This window comes from Phoxinus phoxinus (assembly GCF_949152265.1).
Source record: "Phoxinus phoxinus genome assembly, chromosome: 11".
NCBI classification, from domain to species: Eukaryota; Metazoa; Chordata; class Actinopteri; order Cypriniformes; family Leuciscidae; genus Phoxinus; species Phoxinus phoxinus.
In genome coordinates this window covers 20,545,782-20,566,457 of record NC_136886.1, presented here as the reverse complement: position 1 = coordinate 20,566,457, position 20,676 = coordinate 20,545,782, and the positions used below count along the sequence as shown (strand labels likewise).

Genomic DNA, 20,676 nt, shown 5'->3' with positions numbered 1-20,676 from the left:
GGTCTGTAAGAGTTTTGAAAGAAATCGGCCACTAGTTGGCGCTAACGAGTTTTACGGCTCTGTAATCACGTGGTGTTACAAATATCGTCAGAATATGCATATCATTTGATAGATCTCCTCATGCTGAACAACTTTGCCTCTAGAACTAATGCTGTCAATCGAATTGTTCATTAATTATACGCAATTACGTTAAAAACCTACTTTTGCGAACTAGTCCCTGGTTTTTCGCCCGATCGGAACCAGACCAGTCTAGAACAATTCTCTGGACTCTCTAGATCAATAATTATTAAAAAAATTTGAACTTTTGGATTTGGGTGGCTATAAGAGGGTCATTTAAGAAAAGGGGCGTGTCAAAATACACTCAAAAGCCTATAAATCCTAAAAAAAACCTCAGATCTTCACGAAAATTGGTGGGCATATGTGAAATAACATCCTTAACAAGCATGCAAAATTATATGGAGATCGGACTATAGGTGGCGCTATAACAGTTAAAAACAGTTAAAAACCATATATTTCCTATGGTAAATTGCCTGTATTGGCTGTAAATGGTGTTTTCCATCTATGATCAAATAATGTTCATATCATAATGTTCAAAACCAGTGCAGAATAATTATCTGGACTCTCTAGATCAATGATTATCAGAAAAAGTTGAACTTCTGAATTTGGATGGCTATAATAGGGTCACTTCAATATGTTGCCTTGACCAAGTGTCCCCGAAAGCCTATATATTTTCAATGAATGCTCAGATCTTCTTAAAAACAGGTCAGAACATGTGAAATAACATGATAAAGAAGCATGAAAATTGTGTGTGTGTGTTTGTGTTTGTAAGCATGCAGATTACTGGTGAAACCAAGTAGTTCAAAATGAAAGTGAGCCAATAAGTGGTCTTCTACTGCCCTCTGCTGGCCATACTAATTATTAATAGTCTTTTCACATGTGCTTTTGCATTCATATATTTAGACACTAAAAAATCCCTTATATAACGATTACTATTATAACACAATCATATTTTGTCAGAGTTTATCACTTCATTTGTTCTGATGCTTCACATTATTGCTAGCAACGTGGTAAATCGTGGTAAATAACTCTAGAAACATGGTAAATCATAGTAAATAGGGTAAATCATGCTAGAATCCTGGTAAATCATTCTAGAATGTGGTATATCATGGTAAATCATCCTGTAACATGGTAAATCAAGGTAAACTAAGATAAATCATGGTAAACTATGGTAAATCATGCTAGAATCATTAAATCATAATAGAATGTGTTCAATTGTTGTAAACCATGCTAAAACAGGGTAAATCATGGTGAATCATACTAGAACTTGGTATATCATGGTAAACTATAGTAAATCATGCTAGATTCATGGTAAATCATACTGGAACATGCTAAATCATGAAAAATCACACTAAAATGTGGTATATCATGGTAAATCATGTTAAAACGTAGTCTTTTCCATCTATGATGTCAGTGGTTAAATGCTTGCTAAATAAAACTTAATGTCTTAAATGCTTAAAGGCCTTAAAAGCTTGAACACCGACAAATGCTGCTTGCAGCTTTAATTATTATTATTATTATTATTCTGCCGTAAAACGCATCGTGCAGCCCAAACCGTAAGAGCTAGAGCTTTGAAACTTTGGCATATGGTAGTACAAAAATCGAGGAGAGGTTATCAAATTATGACCCCGATTGGCCCATAGGTGGCGCTATAGCGATCAATTGCGCGAAACTGGTCATAACTCCTAGACCGTATGTCGTAGACTCAAGTGTCTTATATCATTGGAAAGCTGACCACCTGACGTAAAAAACGTATATCTCCGATTTAATTTCCGCCATGATAGATTTTCCGCCATTTTGAATTTTGTCAAAAACCTACTTTTGCAAACTAGTCCCTGGTTTTTCGCCCGATCGGAACCAAACTAATGCAGAAATGTTCTCTGGAGTCTGATAATCAATAATTATTGAAAAAAAGTTCAATTATCGATTAACGGTCGCTAGGGGGCGTAAAATTAACATTGTAGGCGGAGCCTATATTACTAAAACGCCTATAACTCAAGTAGTAAATGAGATAACTTCACCAAACTTGGTACACATGTGTAGGAGGTCAATTTGAGGTCATGATAAAAAAAACGCGTCAATTGGCCACATGGTGGCGCTATAACACAGAAAAAACGTATAAACACCTGACCGTTTGTCCGATTGACTTAAAATTTGGTATGCAGTGTCTTGGCCCAAGGGGCCATCTATGTCTAGAAGGATATTGGCGTATCTAAAAAAAAAATGGCCGCCATTGGCCAATGAAGTTTAAGCACCCATTAGACATGGTTAACGGAGGCCAATCGTAACGAAACTCGATAGCCATGTTCAACTCATGGCCCTAAAGGTCTGTAAGAGTTTTGAAAGAAATCGGCCACTAGTTGGCGCTAACGAGTTTTACGGCTCTGTAATCACGTGGTGTTACAAATATCGTCAGAATATGCATATCATTTGATAGATCTCCTCATGGTGAACAACTTTGCCTCTAGAACTAATGCTGTCAATAAAATCGTTCACTAATTATATGCAATTACGTTAAAAACCTACTTTTGCGAACTAGTCCCTGGTTTTTAGCCCGATCGGAACCAGACCAGTCTAGAACAATTCTCTGGACTCTCTAGATCAATAATTATTAAAAAAAGTTGAACTTTTGCATTTGGATGGCTATAAGAGGGTAATTTAAGAAAAATTGGCGTGTCAAAATACACTCAAAAGCCTATAAATCCTAAATAAAAACTCAAAACTTCACAAAAATTGTTGAGCATATGTGCAATAACATCTTTAACAAGCATGCAAAATTTTATGGAGATCGGACCATAGGTGGCGCTATAACAGTTAAAAAGCTTTTAAACCATATATTTCCTATGGTAAATTGCCTGTATTGGCTGTAAATGGTGTTTTTCCATCTATGATGTCAGTGATTAAATGCTTGCTAAATAAATCTTAATGTCTTTTAACGTTAATGTGCTTAAAGGCCTTAAAGGCCTTAAAAGCTTGAACACCGACAAATGCTGCTTGCAGCTTTTTTGTCTTGTTATTGTTATTATTCTGCCGTAAAACGCATCGTGCAGCCCAAACCGTAAGAGCTAGAGACTTGAAACTTTGCCAGTAGGTAGTACAAAAATCGAGGAGAGGTTATCAAAATATGAGCCAAATTGGCCCATAGGTGGCGCTATAGCAATCAATTGCGCAAAACTGCTCATAACTCCTAGACCGTAAGTCATAGACTCAAGTGTCTTATATCATTGGAAAGCTGGCCACCTGACGTAAAAAACGTATATCTCCGATTTCATTTCCGCCATGATAGATTTTCCGCCATTTTGAATTTTGTCAAAAACCTACTTTTGTGAACTAGTCCCTGGTTTTTCGCCCGATTGGAACCAAACCAGTGCAGAAATGTTCTCTGGACTCTGAAGATGAATAATTATCGAAAAAAAGTTGAATTATCGATCTACAGTAGCTAGGGGGCGCAAAATGTACGTTGTGGGAGGAGCCTATTTTACTAAAATGCCTATAACTCAAGAAGTAAATGAGATAACTTCACCAAACTTGATACACATGTGTAGAAGGTCAATCTTTGGTCACGATAAAAAAATCGCGTAAATTGACCACACGGTGGCGCTATAAACAAGATAAAACCTATACACACCTGACCGTTTGTCCGATTGACTTGAAATTTGGTATGCAGTGTCTTGGCCGAAGGCCCCATCTATGTGTAAAAGGATATTGGCGTACCTAAAAAAAAAATGGCCGCCATTGGCTAATGAAGTTGAATCACCTATTAGACAAGGTTACCGGAGGCCAATCAGAACGAAACTCGTCGGGCATGTTCAACTCGTGGCCAAAGTTGTCTGTAAGAGTTTTTAAAGAAATCGGCCACTAGTTGGCGCTAACAAGTTTTACGGCTCTGTAATCACGTGGTGTTACAAATATCGTCAGAATATGCATATCATTTGTTAGATCTCCTCATGCTGAACAACTTTGCCTCTAGAACTAATGCTGTCAATCGAATCGATCATTAAATATTTGCAATTACGTCAAAAAACTACTTTTTCGAACTAGTCCCTGGTTTTTTGGCTGATCGGGACCAGACCAGTCTAGGACCATTCCCTGGACTCTCTTGATCAATAATTATCGAAAAAAAGTTGAACTTTTGCATTTTTCGCATGGTAAAATAGGCTAATTTAGAAAAGGGGAGTGTCAAAATACACTAAAAAGCATATAAATCCTAAATAAAAACTCAGAACTGCACAAAAATTGATCAGCATATGTGTCTTAACATTATTAACAAGCATGCAAAATTTTATGGAGATCGGACAATAGGTGGCGCAATAACTGTTAAAAAGCTTTTAAACCATATATTTCCTATGGTAAATTGCCTGTATTGGCTGTAAATGGTGTTTTTCCATCTATGATGTCAGTGGTTAAATGCTTGCTAAATAAATCTTATTGTCTTTTGATGCTAATGTGCTTAACGGCCTTAAAGGCCTTAAAAGCTTGAACACCGACAAATGCTGCTTGCAGCTTTAATTATATTTTGTCTTTATATCTGCTGCCAAGAACGTTTGGAGTTGCATCTTAAAATCAATGAATATTAATCTTTATTAGTATATACATGCACATTTTTTATATATTATAAAAATATAGGCAATATTTCACACACACACACACACACACACACACACACACACACATACTGGTTTTTGTGAATTACCAGGACACTGCAGCCCAAACAGGTGTGTTGGTGTATTAGGGGGACACCCCTTTCCACTTGCTGTACAGAGATGTGGTGAAGATCAAAAAATCTATTTTGACCCATACAACACAGATTTCACTTTAGAGTTTGTTTACACAAAACACAATCTATAATGTAACAACCTGAAAATATACACAATTATGAGGACAATTTATAATTTGATACACAAGCCCCACCTATGACACAAAACGTTATTATAAGGACTAAAGTGATTTCTGAGGACACTAGATATACAACACACAAAAGTGTCATTTGAGTGTATTAAAGGGACATACCTGATATATAAGGACTAATGGTTTAACACATACACAATAGTAAAGACTGTGTATTAAAGGGACATACCTGATATATAAGGACTAATGGTTTAACACATACACAATAGTAAAGACTGTGTATTAAAGGGACATACCTGATATATGAGGACTAATGGCTTAACACATACACAATAGTACTGTGTATTAAAGGGACATACCTGATATATGAGGACTAATGGCTTAACACATACACAATAGTAAAGACTGTGTATTAAAGGGACATACCTGATATATGAGGACTAATGGTTTAACACATACACAATAGTAAAGACTGTGTATTAAAGGGACATACCTGATATATGAGGACTAATGGCTTAACACATACACAATAGTAAAGACTGTGTATTAAAGGGACATACCTGATATATGAGGACTAATGGCTTAACACATACACAATAGTACTGTGTATTAAAGGGACATACCTGATATATAAGGACTAATGGTTTAACACATACACAATAGTAAAGACTGTGTATTAAAGGGACATACCTGATATATGAGGACTAATGGCTTAACACATACACAATAGTAAAGACTGTGTATTAAAGGGACATACCTGATATATGAGGACTAATGGCTTAACACATACACAATAGTAAAGACTGTGTATTAAAGGGACATACCTGATATATGAGGACTAATGGTTTAACACATACACAATAGTAAAGACTGTGTATTAAAGGGACATACCTGATATATAAGGACTAATGGTTTAACACATACACAATAGTAAAGACTGTGTATTAAAGGGACATACCTGATATATGAGGACTAATGGCTTAACACATACACAATAGTACTGTGTATTAAAGGGACATACCTGATATATGAGGACTAATGGCTTAACACATACACAATAGTAAAGACTGTGTATTAAAGGGACATACCTGATATATGAGGACTAATGGTTTAACACATACACAATAGTAAAGACTGTGTATTAAAGGGACATACCTGATATATGAGGACTAATGGCTTAACACATACACAATAGTAAAGACTGTGTATTAAAGGGACATACCTGATATATGAGGACTAATGGCTTAACACATACACAATAGTACTGTGTATTAAAGGGACATACCTGATATATAAGGACTAATGGTTTAACACATACACAATAGTAAAGACTGTGTATTAAAGGGACATACCTGATATATGAGGACTAATGGCTTAACACATACACAATAGTAAAGACTGTGTATTAAAGGGACATACCTGATATATGAGGACTAATGGCTTAACACATACACAATAGTACTGTGTATTAAAGGGACATACCTGATATATAAGGACTAATGGTTTAACACATACACAATAGTGAAGACTGTGTATTAAAGGGACATATCTGATATATGAGGACTAATGGTTTAACACATACACAATAGTACTGTGTATTAAAGGGACATACCTGATATATAAGGACTAATGGCTTAACACATACACAATAGTGAAGACTGTGTATTAAAGGGACATACCTGATATATGAGGACTAATGGCTTAACACATACACAATAGTAAAGACTGTGTATTAAAGGGACATACCTGATATATGAGGACTAATGGCTTAACACATACACAATAGTAAAGACTGTGTATTAAAGGGACATACCTGATATATGAGGACTAATGGCTTAACACATACACAATAGTAAAGACTGTGTATTAAAGGGACATACCTGATATATGAGGACTAATGGCTTAACACATACACAATAGTAAAGACTGTGTATTAAAGGGACATACCTGATATATGAGGACTAATGGCTTAACACATACACAATAGTACTGTGTATTAAAGGGACATACCTGATATATGAGGACTAATGGCTTAACACATACACAATAGTAAAGACTGTGTATTAAAGGGACATACCTGATATATGAGGACTAATGGCTTAACACATACACAATAGTAAAGACTGTGTATTAAAGGGACATATCTGATATATGAGGACTAATGGTTTAACACATACACAATAGTACTGTGTATTAAAGGGACATACCTGATATTTGAGGACCAATGATCAGACTCAGAACATGGTGCACGCATTGTGCAAGTATGTAAAATATTTTTGTATAGTGCTGTAAATATGCTACCTTACCTTTTATAGTGTGTATTCAAGGATGTACTATTTGGGAGTGACATAAGGGATTGTCTGTCTGTCTGTCTGTCTGTCTATCTATCTATACACATAATGTAAATCTAGCCGGTTGTTTGCAGAAAAACCCAGAGTGGGTGATCATATTTAAGCGAAGAAACAACATTCAAACAAGCGGTGCAGACATAACAGTATGCACATTCTGTGAACAAAGAGCAAAGTTTATTTTGTTCTTGTTTACAGCAAAATTACTGTAGTTGCCCTTAATATTTTACATCACAAGATCATTTTGTGTATCAAGAAACATCCTGTGTGTACTGTGTGTAATGAAAAAACAAACGCTCTTACTGTAAGTGTAAAGAGAACAACTTAAATATTTTAACTGTTCCTAAGCATAACAGCTAAACTAAACATTGCTGAAAGCATACTGAATCCATGAACAAACTTTAACAGCAGAAGAATATTCTGCTTACATATAAACAAAAAGTAAAAAACAAAAACACCTAATGAGACTGTTTCTTTTTTAGGGTTAAGCCGCGATTCCTGACAAAATCCCTAATGTTTTGGAGCGTGCGAGTAGCCAAAGCTGGATGCTCAGCATTCTTGCACTGCTGGCATTCAATTTTAGTGGCGAGTTTACCCCTTGCTATGTGGTCGTGGAAATGCCTCTGTACTGCTGCAATTTCAGTTGGAGACCAGGCTTGTTTCTGCTTCCTTTTAGCATCATCCAGATTTTTTTCAGCAGAATTTTCATGATTCCCTACAAAAGAGGAAAACAGGTTCCTGAACCCTGGGTTGAACACTATGATGGCCAGAGCTCCTCTCCCTCTTCTCCCAACCAGCCACACTCTTACCAACCCTTGTCTTTAGTCAAGTCTTGTTGTATAGGTCACTAATCCGTAAGAGTAAAATTGGTTTTAACTGTTGGCCCAATGTTACATTCCTCATACATCAAATATCAAATTGTAAATAAAAGAATAAAATTAAAGACCTGACTACATGGTTGCTTATTTCCTAATATAGATTTAGGCCTGTCACTAGGGATGCAACGATAAACTGATTTCACTATTAACCGTGCTTTAATTCGTCACGGTTAATTAATCGTTAAGGCTTCTCAACACAGCGTTTCTTCTGCACGGAATAAAACTGCTGCAACTAAAAGTTTTTCCAACTGTGTGCTAGCTTAAAGTTCAGAGGTCAAGACTGAGCACTGAGAATGTGAACATGCTTACATTTCTGCACTATAATATGAACAGAAAGGACTGAAGATAAGTGTGCAATTTGAGGGCCATGTTGTATGTGGGTCCTGCAGCTTTTGACTCCTTGTTTTGTTCCAAAAGGATATGTATAGCTTGCTAATATTCAATACCAGAGATGTGTTTCTTTTTATTTATTTTCACTGTACTGCATTATTCATTTTCAAAAGGAGGCTATATTGTTAAGTCAAAAGCCAGTTAGAGCTTTTTTATTTTCAATGTTTCTACTCTGGTCCAAAAAAAATGAAAATACCAAAAATATTTGTAATATAGTTGATCACAACTTAAAGTGCATTTAACTACATTTGTCCTCTTTAATAGGGAAATACTTAGCTAATATTTAGCTAAGATTTTATATAGACAAATACTATTATTTTTTATTCTTATTTTTATTTATTTATTTATTTATTATTCTGTTATATATTTTCAGTGTAAAATTATTACAGGAAATGGACTATTATTTGTTTTAACTAATAGTGTTTTGAAATGAATTAATGAATAATAATTACTGTGATAACTGTGAAACCGTGATTATTCCTCAGACTATAATCGTACAGCCAAAATCTATAATCGCTGCATCCCACCCTGTCACGATAATCAATATATCGACTTATCGCACAATAAATGTACATGATCTCAATTTTTGCCAATGCAATACATCACCATGTATATTTACATAAAAAACACAATAACATAAAACATAACATAAAACATAAAAAAAGGAAAAATCTGTAGATGGAAAAATCTCCATAAAAGTTCTTCGTCCATTTGTCTTTTTTCTCTATGTAAGAAAATGATTTTTTTGATGATCTAAATCATTTATGAATTAAATGTTTGTTTATTAATAGAAAGTGTGTGGCCTTCCTGCATTATTATGCTGTTATATTATTATTTTACATTCACTGGCATAAAATGGTCTTAAAATGACAATAATATCACTTATCACAATTATTTTAAGGGGCAATATATCGACCAACAAAAAGTTATCATGACAGGCCAATATAGATAAGTAGTTCTCATTATACTAGTAGTATTCTCATCATACCTTGAGATGAGCCTCCAAAGGAAGTCTCAATATCTGTGAATAGACAAATAAAACACTATAACAAACAGTAGTATTGCTTGGTCTGCATGAATTGAATCAAACCTTAATGGATATGCTGGCTGAGTGAGGTAGATGCTCATACCATCTGAGGTGCCTGTAGGGTTCACAACAGGCTGCCTAGCTTTCTTCATTCCTGTGGTATGAATAGAATGGCTCAGAATAAAGGTTCTGATGGAACATACTCAAACATTTCATAAATTATTCTACACATTTAAGTGGAAACTGTAAATCTCTAGCAAAAAATCCTCCTTTACTATAAAACCAGCTAAAATGATTGATCTAGAGAATTCCCTAGTACAGTGTTCTTTCTTTATATGATTGTGTGCTTTTACCAGGTTGTTCATGCTCCTCCCTCCTGCTGTGATATTTGTCCTTCATGCAATGATCTTAAAAAAAAAAAAAAAAAACACATATTCAAAACATGGTAACACTTTATGGCAAGTGTGAATCTCATGAATTATCAGGAACTAACACAAGCTCAAAGTCTTTCATTCATGACTTCATGGATGAAAACACCTTAAGGCTATGTTCACACTTAGCGTCTTTTTTCGAACTACCAGCGTCTGTTCTACATTATAACCCTATGGAGTAAACCGTTTTTTCAAAAAAGTCCTGAGCGCTTTTTTAGACGCCACCGCCGGCGTCTTTTTCTGCAGCTCAGAGCGTCTTTTTAAGTTGAAAAAAAGTTCAACTTTTATGAAAAGAACGCCCTACGTCAAGCGCCTTTTTGACAGCTGACCAATGACAAGCGAGTAGTGAGACCTGTCGTTTCCATAACAACAAGAAAAAATGGAGACGGTGCCGGTAGATAAACGTATCGTCCTTGTTTCGGAGCACAAGGAGCTCCATACAGTTTCCTTTCCCGTATAATGTCGTGCACCCACAAACGTCTTTGTGAACCGACATTCTCCTCCCCGGTAACTTCAAAAGCCAACGCAAGAGCCAACTTTCTCTTTCTCAACATTTTTTGCATCACACAGCACTAGGCTACAGTTGCAGCTGTTGTTATAGCAACAAAAGACGCGCTCGGCTGCTATTTTTAACCGAACGCTGCCAGCGTTTTCTTTTTTGCTAAAAAAACGGCATTGTCAACTTTTTCTTGTCAAAAAAGACACTAAGTGTGAACATAGCCTAAGACATTAAGACAAGTACATCATCATGATTTATGTTTATTATGCATGATCATGATGTTTTCATTGTTCACAAAAAACAAGGTATTTACTATACATTGTAGATAAACCTATAGTCATGGCACATGATTCAAAATACAAAAAAAACATTTTGTGCATGTAAGACTACTTGAATTATTAAAAGGAATATAGAAAAATAATAAATATTACCTCATGCATGCATACAGGCTAGAAGAGTATATCAATTAATGTCAGAACTCATGTTTTTCATTAAAGATGAGGTATCAAGCATGTTCATGTCTTCTTCATAGTAGCCTGTAGGAATATGGACAGAGCGCAACACTGGCCAATCACAGCACAGTGTGCAAAATTTGTTGACATCTCAAACCATTCATCACCACAGGCACTCACAAATCAGGCAACCAACTGGATCTGGTTTACACACGCAACTGCATCACAGACAACATCTTGGTGAGACCTCTCCATGTTTCAGATCATTTCCTCATCACTTTCAGTCTACAACTCTCTGCCCCTGCACCACCAACCCCACCACCAGTCACTTTCAGGCGAAACCTGCGCTCACTTTCTCTCGCCCATCTTTCATCTGCCGTGTCATTTTCTCTTCCCTCACCCCCACAATTCTCATCTCTGGATGTTAATACCGCAACGGATACCTTCTGCTCCACTCTAACCTCTTCTCTAGACAATATCTGCCCTCTTTCCTCCAGGCCAGCACGCCCTACTCCCTCTAACCCCTGGTTGTCTGAGGTTCTTCGTGAACACCGGACCGAACTCAGGGCAGCAGAGAGGAAATGGCGCAAATCAAAAGACACATCTGACCTGAGTATGTATCAATCTCTCCTCTCTTCCTTTTCCGTTGATGTTCATGCTGCAAAATCTTCCTACTTCCACAACAAGATCAACAGCTCCTCCAACACACGATCACTCTTCAAGACATTCAACTCTCTCCTCTGTCCTCCTCCACCACCACCACCCACCTCCTCTTTAACTGCTGACGATTTTGCGAACTTCTTCACCAACAAGACAACAACTATCAGCAGTCAGTTCTCAGCTCCTCACACACAGGAGCACAGACCGACCCCTTCCACAGCCAATCACCCTCTCTCCTCCTTCTCTCCGCTAACCGAGGAAAAAGTATCTACACTTCTCCTCTCCAGTCATCCTACCACCTGCCCTCTTGACCCCATCCCCTCACACCTTCTACAAGCCATATCTCACACACTTCTACCAGCTCTCACACACATCATCAACTCATCCCTCCATACTGGCACTTTTCCTACTGCATTCAAGCAGGCTCTGGTAACTCAACTGCTGAAAAAATCAACACTTAACACATCACTTGTAGAGAACTACAGACCTACCTCTCTACTTTTCCTTTCAAATTACTAAATGTAAATGTAAATCCAAATACAGTAGTCTTACATCCAAATACAGACTGTATATGTCACTCATTGTTTACACAGTGCAGAGATTGTGAATACAACGGCTAAACAAAATTCGGTTGCAACAATCAGGATAAGCACAAGTAATTACCATTCTGATTAGCTGTAGTGACCACAATCACTCTGCACTGTATAAACAAATAAGTGACCTATACACAAGATAGAATACGACTATGCCAGAGCATGTATTTGGTTTAGTCTGTGCATGTTTGGGACCCATTGACTGCCATTATATCCCAGATGACACACGCAAGTCTGCAAGATGTCTGTTAAAGATCTCTTGATCTGGAAACATCCGCTGTCTAAAAACTTTCTTTCAGATGTCAGTTTTACATACATTCTAAATTATAAACATCTTAAAGACATCTAACAGACGTCTATGTGACATCTAAAAAGAGACATCCAATAGACGTATTGCAGATGAGCAAATAACCTAAATAATACATCTTGCAGATGTAAATGCAGACGTCAAATAGACATCTTCTAGATGTACGTGCGCTATCAGGGATATGACTGAAAGACTGCAGCGGTTTGAGTTAAAAATCTTTGAGTTCTACTGAAGAAACAAAGTCATCTACATCACTGACTCCTAGGGATTAGCAGTTGAACCTCACATTTTCATTTCTGGGTGAACTATCGCTTTAATAACACACTGTTTATCAGTATTTCCAGAAGACCAAGTTACCACTTTACTTGAGGGTTCACACACGATGAGGTCATAAGAAATTAATGCTTAGTTAATGATGACTACTGTATTTGGATGTCAACAGAATTCACATACTCTGTGCTGTGATTGGCCAGTGTTGGGGGTCTGTCCATTTACATGCAGGCTGCTATGAAGAAGACATACTGTATACGTGCTTGATAACTCATCATAATTAATGAAAAACATTAGTTCTCACATTAATTATTGTAACTGATATACTGTTCTAACCTGTATGCATGCATGAGGCAATGCAGATTTTTGTATATATTATTATAATAATTCAAGTAATCTTATTTGAGAAAAAAAATGTTTTAGTACATGTACCAAAAGCATAGCTTTATCCATAATGGATATTAAAAATCTTGTTTTCTGTGAAAAAGAAAACATCAAGATCATGCATAATAACCTATTAATCATGATGATGTATTCATCTTAGTGAATGTCTTAAGGTGTTTTTCATCTATGAGGTCATGAATAAAAGATTTTGAACTCATGCTAGTTCCTGATAATTGAGATATTAATGGATGAAGTAATTCATAATTCTTCATTAATTTATGCATTAATTCATGGTAATTCATGTACCCCTACTGTAAAGTGCTCCCCAAAAACTTGCATCATTTACACAATGTTATAATTTAAGCAATCAAAAGCAACCTAAACTGCATTTTAAACATTTCTAACAGTCATTTTGGTTTCAAAAGTATATATACACATGTGGGTTTGAAGTTAAAAAAGTTTTAGTATTGTCATACCTTTAGATGGGCCTCCTAAGGCAGGATCAGTATCTGTGAATAGAAAAATAAAATACTATAACAAACAGCAGCGGCGCTTGGTCTATATGAATTATGCTTCTGTGACATCTCTGAACTACTGTATAATGTTTTGGTGCATCATATGGTGCACTTCTTACACTGACTTTACTGATTTGATGTTTGTATGTTTATGTGCTTTTACCTGTTTCTGTTTGTGTCTGTGGATGCGCCTCCTCAGCATCACTGTCTTCACTATTTTCCGAATAAGAAAAGTCTAACTTGTCTAAAAAAAAAATTGAGTATCAAGTAAGCTTAACATTGCTAATGTTAGAGTAAAAATAGAAGACATAGTGATAACTCTAATATCTGGTGAACATTACATTAAGATCTACGTTAGGGATTATCTTTAGGATATGAATATACTTAGTTAACTTCAAAATGTCATTTGTAACAACTTTAGTAGCATTACCTTCAATTTCAATTTCTTCTAGGGTTTTGCCGTGGAGATTTGAAAGAGAATCTTTCTCCATAGCGAGGAGTAACTTTGAAATCTTGGCCAGCTGGGTTGTAGCCTCCGGAAGTCGATAAAATTCTCTGTGGACACGAATATCGTGGCCCAAGAAGTCCGCAACTTGGTCCAACTCGTGGTTTTTCAGGTTAAGCACCTGCGACAAAGTTGCCACATGTTTGCGCAGTTGGGTCGACCGGAGGAGTTCCGGGTTTTGTGCACCACACTCGTGTGCATAGATCCTCAGACAGTCTTGTCCTCTATAACAACTCAAACAGCTTGGTCGAGCAAACAGGAATTGGTTTTCCTCAGGGACTCCACATTCCCTTCTTTTGCTTATGAGGAGGGTTAAGGCATCAACCATCTCTGGTGACAGCAAAACTGCCACTTTTCGCCCTCTTTTACCCCTAAGTTCCACCCGACTGAAATGTGTACAAAGTTTTTGTTCAAACTTTGTTAGCCCAACAGCAACATCTTTGTGTAGGGGAGCTGTATCCCTCTCAAGAAAACCTTTGAGTTGCATTTTTGCAACCTCTCCTCCACGTCGCCGGTTGAACACAATTATTTTTGCAAGAGTTGCTTTGCATAGGTCGCCATAGACTTGTGCTGATGGCATCTGTTTCAAGTTCTCAGAACGTAAATCAACAACCTTTTCAAGATGCTGGTGAAGAAGTTGTACATCCTCTGTGAAAGGGAGGGTAGACGGCTTGTTAAAGCGCCCCTCATTCAAGGTGGTCAAAGCTGTGTGGGAAACGAGTTCAGACCATTTAGCATCATACAGCTTTTTGAATGCTTGGGTTGACTTTATCCCCTCACCATCTTCTGCCATTAGAGCTCGGCAATGTACAATGTCACATATCTTATTCAGTGAGTGGCCCAACTTAAGGGCAAGGCTTGGAGTCTGGAATGAGTGTTTTACATCATCAAACCCAGATACCTTTTTGACAGCCTGGATAACCACATTGAAATTTTCAGGTCTCACAGCATCTTCAAGAGTCTGTACAGAAAATTCCTTTCTCAGAATCAGCAGAAGTCTTCCAACTTCCCGGAGCTTCTGTCGAATATAGTCAAATTTAGTGGGATCTTGCCCATGTTTATTGTAAAATGACTGGGCCAGCTGAAGAATACAAAAGTCACTCCGCACAGCAGCAGAGATGTCATCGTCTTTCATCACAGTTAGCAGTTTCCAAACACCTTGTGATATTTGTTGGCAGAGGGCTGCATTAGACATTGTTGCCAAAGACAAGACCCTAGTTCTTCCTGGCTCTGCCTGATCTTCCACTGGTTTGGAAAGACAATTTCTAACGTGTCTCCAGAGATCCCTTCGGAGAAACATTGCATGGCAATACATACAGTGCACGTAATCTTTTGAATCATATCTTTTCTTTGGCTTACGTCGTAGTTTTAACAATCCAGTCCCATTCGCTAAAACATCTGCATTGTGTTCATAGTTTCCTTTGTTCCGCAGTTTGTTCAGAAGTTTTTGACGCTCTTTGGAATGTTTTGGTAGAGCCAAAGCCCGAGCAACATCGACGTTTGAATTCTCATGTACTTTTAAGTGGCGTGTAAATTTTGACTGCGGTTTTCCACAAATGTAGCAGTAATTCTTCTTGCTTACTGAAGAGGATATATTTGAAGATTGTAAAGATGGATCTTCCCCTGTGCCTGTAATATCCTCAACAGTGCTTTCAGTATTGCCATCGCTGTGAACTTTCGATATTTGTACTTGTATGGCTTTCCTACTAGGCATTTCAAGCTGTGCTGTGCAGACTGGAACTTTTGGGAGTGAACCTATGACACTTTCTTGGCATGGTCTGCCATTTTGAATTTCTGCAGTAGATTTGATGCAGAACACTTCAGTATTTTTAATGTTTAAGAGTTTTTCTGGAGACGCTATGCTTACGTCTGAACCTTCTGAGACAGAATTAGGTACATAGTCCTCATCCGACATGTTCTCACTGGAAAATTCTACTTCGGAATCCTGAAATAGTAAACATATCTTTTGTACATACTCAGAAAGTTTAGTTCCAAGGAAGAAAATTGCTGAAAAATAAAACATATCTGACTATTCAATAAATCATACTTACGGATGTTGAGGGGTCAGGTTTGGGCTTCACATTTTTCTCGTAGCAAGTTTTATGCCAGAAGCGGGAACAAACTAGATTGAGCATATAATAAACAAGGTTGGTTTCATTTGAATAAAAGGTGATTCAAGAAAAGATGCTTTAAAAAGTGATAGATAAAGCAGTGATAGATGATCAGTGTGTTTGAAAGTGTGGCTATAAGATGGAAGAGAACAGAGAAAGGAGAAGACTAATATAAATATGAATCGATTACACAATTACACAGGCAGACAGACTGAGCAAGACAGAAAGAAAGAATGAAAAGTTAACTTTTTCAAGCTAATTTAAAGATGCATTTAGAACGTCAAGATTACACAGTTTTAGGGTTTCAATGGTAAAGCATTTTTAAAAGTATTAAAATTGTCTGAACAAAATACTTACCCTTACATCTCACACCAGCCCACTTAAAAGCGGAATAAGGACCAGTACAGCAATCACATTTATTCAAGCTTGATACTACTGTAGATATTATGACATGTTTACAGTTCTGTTGAAAAAAAAAAGTTATAATTGATTAGAGGAAATTATACTGTATTACTATAGTTAGGTGTTAAAGGCACAATAAAATGCATTAACCCTCAGGGGACTAAGCCCTTTTTGGTCCATTTTCTCTATTTTTACTTTTGGGCTTATAAACCATATGTAATGGAGATGGAACACCATGTGTTTGGTATCTATGGATTCAGAAGACCCTAAGCTAACATAATCATGCATGTTATGTGTTTATAAAGGAAGTATGAGTGAAAAATTTACAATAATCGAGAGAATTTCAAAAACGAAAATTAGATTTTTGTCATTTATTACTGAAAAACACACCTCACACAACAATAGTGAACAGTTTTTGAACCAAAAAAATATTTGTCAAACCCTTTGCTTGACAGACATTTGTAATTGTTCAATCAAATGTGTTAAGAACAATGAAATAAGGAACTTTTTTTACAAACAGTCCCAGGCGTGAAAAAGCTGTCTGCTTCGAACTAAATGAGACCTGCTTGCTCTGAAGAACAGACACACTCACAACCTGGCAGATTTACTTTGCAGTAATTGTTCCAGAGCTTGTTCTTGTACTGCTTGCCATCATAAAAGTGCTAAAACAATACAATAATAATGCTATTTAAGTTATTCTGTCTCTCTCTTATATATAGATCACTGTGCGTTCTGTAATACTCCGCTCCGTTCGCTATCTGTCTCATTCTCCGTCCACATGACGCTGTTTGTTTGTACATGTTGAAGGCTACAGAGTCCTCTGATTGGCTAGAATACGTCATGGTAACCTTCCTCTGATTGGGTAAAAAAAAAAATCCTCCCAGCGGCAATTTTTCCATTGGTGGAATTTGCCTAACAACATCGATTTCATTGGCCTTTTCATGCAGTGGTATTGCGCAACAGCGAAGTGTGTGTGTAATACAAACGGGATATCACTGTTTTCAGCGGAATCTGAGGAAGACGGCAAAAAAGACCGCACCTCTCTATCATTAATAGTTTTGAAGATAATTGCACATTTGTAAAAGTATGCCATTTTGGGCGGTACCGCCCAATTCGTCCCCAGAGGGTTAATACAATATTTAAATTGGTCTCTGATATCTATACAGAAGGTATGTGGCTTAGGTAAGGGCAAAAATGATTTAGAAACAGTTTTATCTTTCCATATTATTCAACAATGCCAAGGTAAATTTCAAGGTTTTTCATTATATGGCACCTTTAAGACATAGGGCTAAGGTTTGAACAAGTTATTTTAATTTCACAAATAACAAAATGTATATCACAAATGTACTGCACTGTAGTATGACAAAAGCAGTAAGTATGGGGACATGGTGCAGTTTGACAAAACACACACTGAACTTCTACCCATCCCCCACAACATGACAAAAGCAGTAAGTATGGGGACATACGACACACAAACCATGGTGCAGTTTGACAAAACACACACTGAACTTCTACCCATCCCCCACAACATGACAAAAGCAGTAAGTATGGGGACATACGACACACAAAACATGGTGCAGTTTGACAAAACACACACTGAACTTCTACCCATCCCCCACAACATGACAAAAGCAGTAAGTATGGGGGACATACGACACACAAAACATGGTGCAGTTTGACAAAACACACACTGAACTTCTACCCATCCCCCACAACATGACAAAAGCAGTAAGTATGGGGACATACGACAAAAGCAGTAAGTATGGGGACATACGATACACAAACCATGGTGCAGTTTGACAAAACACACACTGAAATTCTACCCATCCCCCACAACATGACAAAAGCAGTAAGTATGGGGACATACGACAAAAGCAGTAAGTATGGGGACATACGATACACAAACCATGGTGCAGTTTGACAAAACACACACTGAACTTCTACCCATCCCCCACAACATGACAAAATGGGGACATACGACAAAAGCAGTAAGTATGGGGGACATACGATACACAAACCATGGTGCAGTTTGACAAAACACACACTGAACTTCTACCCATCCCCCACAACATGACAAAATGGGGACATACGACAAAAGCAGTAAGTATGGGGGACATACGATACACAAACCATGGTGCAGTTTGACAAAACACACACTGAACTTATACCCATCCCCCACAACATGACAAAAGCAGTAAGTATGGGGACTTACGACAAAAGCAGTAAGTATGGGGGACATACGACACACAAACCATTGTGCAGTTTGACAAAACACACCCTGAACTTCTACCCATCCCCCACAAAATGACAAAAGCAGTAAGTATGGGGACATACAACATATGATACACATGCTAGCTCAGAATGAACCATCATCCATATACCATTGTAAATTAAACAATTCCTATGACTGATGATACATGGGGCAACTTTATGAGCAACGTTGCGGGGCAACTTGGGTTAATGTTGGCATCAGTGGGCAACCAGAAGAGACACAGGGCCCATGACTGATTTAAAGTCTGAAAAAATTTTTTTTTACCCATTCTCAGTTGGGAAAGTGCCCAAGCAACATTGTTCAAAAAAAGTTGCCTGGCAAGATTGCTCAAAATGTTGTCCTGTGTATCATCAGCCTATCACTATCTTTTTTAATTCTTTAAGTTTGTAATTAAAAATCACTGTTGTTGCCAACTAAAGAACATTTAAGAAATAAATGCTTATTAAATGCTCATTTTTAATGGAAAGTACATTACCTGTTGAGTGTTGTCATGACATGTCAGCTGAGAATCAGACGTTGTTGAGATCTGAAAAGGTTTGAGTACTGAACATTCAATTTGGATAACACGGCAGTACATGGTGATGCTTTGAGTATCCAAAACAACTAATGTGAAAATGACATAATACAAGTGAATTCTTCGATCAAACAATCAGGGCATGTGAGAATTCATTGCAGCACACAGTCCTAATCGTCTGTAATGCTAAGGTAATGATTCTACATCATCTTACCAAAGTTAATGGAGATTTAACTACCTGTTGAGCATTAGAAACACACACTTACCTCCTTTGACCCGTCTCCTGCTGCACAGCTGACCAAAGCATGCACCTGTTGTTCAATCTCAGAACAAACCTGTGAAATATGAAAGATTTGTGTAATCAGATTGACAAAAGGTCAAATATACTATGCTATAAAACACTTTTTATGAAAATGTTAAAGAAATCAATAGTTTATAAGGATTTTGCATCATCTTAACAAAGTTAATGGAGATTTAACTACCTGTTGAGCATTAGAAACACACACTTACCTCCTTTGACCCATCTCCTGCTGCACAGCTGACCAAAGCATGCACCTGTTGTTCAATCTCAGAACAAACCTGTGAAATATGAAAGATTTGTGTAATCAGATTGACAAAAGGTCAAATATACTATGTTATAAAACACTTTTTATGGAAATTTTAAAGAAATCAATAGTTTATAAGGATTTTGCATCATCTTAACAAAGTTAATGGAGATTTAACTACCTGTTGAGCATTAGAAACACACACTTACCTCCTTTGACCCATCTCCTGCTGCACAGCTGACCAAAGCATGCACCTGTTGTTCAATCTCAGAACAAACCTGTGAAATATGAAAGATTTGTGTAATCAGATTGACAAAAGGTCAACTATACTATGTTATAAAACACTTTTTATGAAAATTTTAAAGAAATCAATAGTTTATAAGGATTTTGCATCATCTTACCAAAGTTAATGGAGATTTAACTACCTGTTGAGCATTAGAAACACACACTTACCTCCTTTGACCCGTCTCCTGCTGCACAGCTGACCAAAGCATGCACCTGTTGTTTGGTCTCAGAACAAACCTGTGAAATATGAAAGATCTGTGTAATCAGATTGACAAAAGGTCAACTATACTATGTTATAAAACACTTTTTATGGAAATTTTAAAGAAATCAATTCGTACAACCTCAGAACAAACCTGTGTGGGTTCAAAATCAAATACTAACAC

General features: G+C 37.0%; 1 protein-coding gene across 1 annotated transcript; it reads right to left on the bottom strand.

Moving 5' to 3' along the window:
• Positions 1-7,408: 7,408 nt before the first annotated feature.
• On the bottom strand, positions 7,409-19,801 carry LOC307006862 (uncharacterized protein). The gene is made up of 11 exons (XM_079628311.1): positions 19,730-19,801; positions 19,425-19,475; positions 16,633-16,738; positions 16,216-16,286; positions 14,090-16,109; positions 13,823-13,903; positions 13,621-13,653; positions 9,902-9,955; positions 9,652-9,702; positions 9,510-9,542; positions 7,409-7,968 (listed from the first exon to the last, which is right to left on the bottom strand). The coding sequence occupies exons 5-11, from the start codon at positions 16,077-16,079 to the stop codon at positions 7,712-7,714; spliced, it is 2,499 nt and encodes an 832-aa protein (XP_079484437.1). The 5' UTR covers positions 16,080-16,109; positions 16,216-16,286; positions 16,633-16,738; positions 19,425-19,475; positions 19,730-19,801; the 3' UTR covers positions 7,409-7,711.
• Between the last annotated feature and the right edge of the window lie 875 nt (positions 19,802-20,676).

Coding starts and splice junctions, on each gene's coding strand:
- LOC307006862 (XM_079628311.1), bottom strand. CDS start 16,079: ATGTCGGATGAGGACTATGTACCTAATTCTGTCTCAGAAGGTTCAGAC. Junction 9,543..9,651: donor CCCTACAGGCACCTCAGATG/GTATGAGCATCT, acceptor GTCTATTCACAG/ATATTGAGACTTCCTTTGGA. Junction 7,969..9,509: donor CTTTGGAGGCTCATCTCAAG/GTATGATGAGAA, acceptor CCTCTTTTGTAG/GGAATCATGAAAATTCTGCT.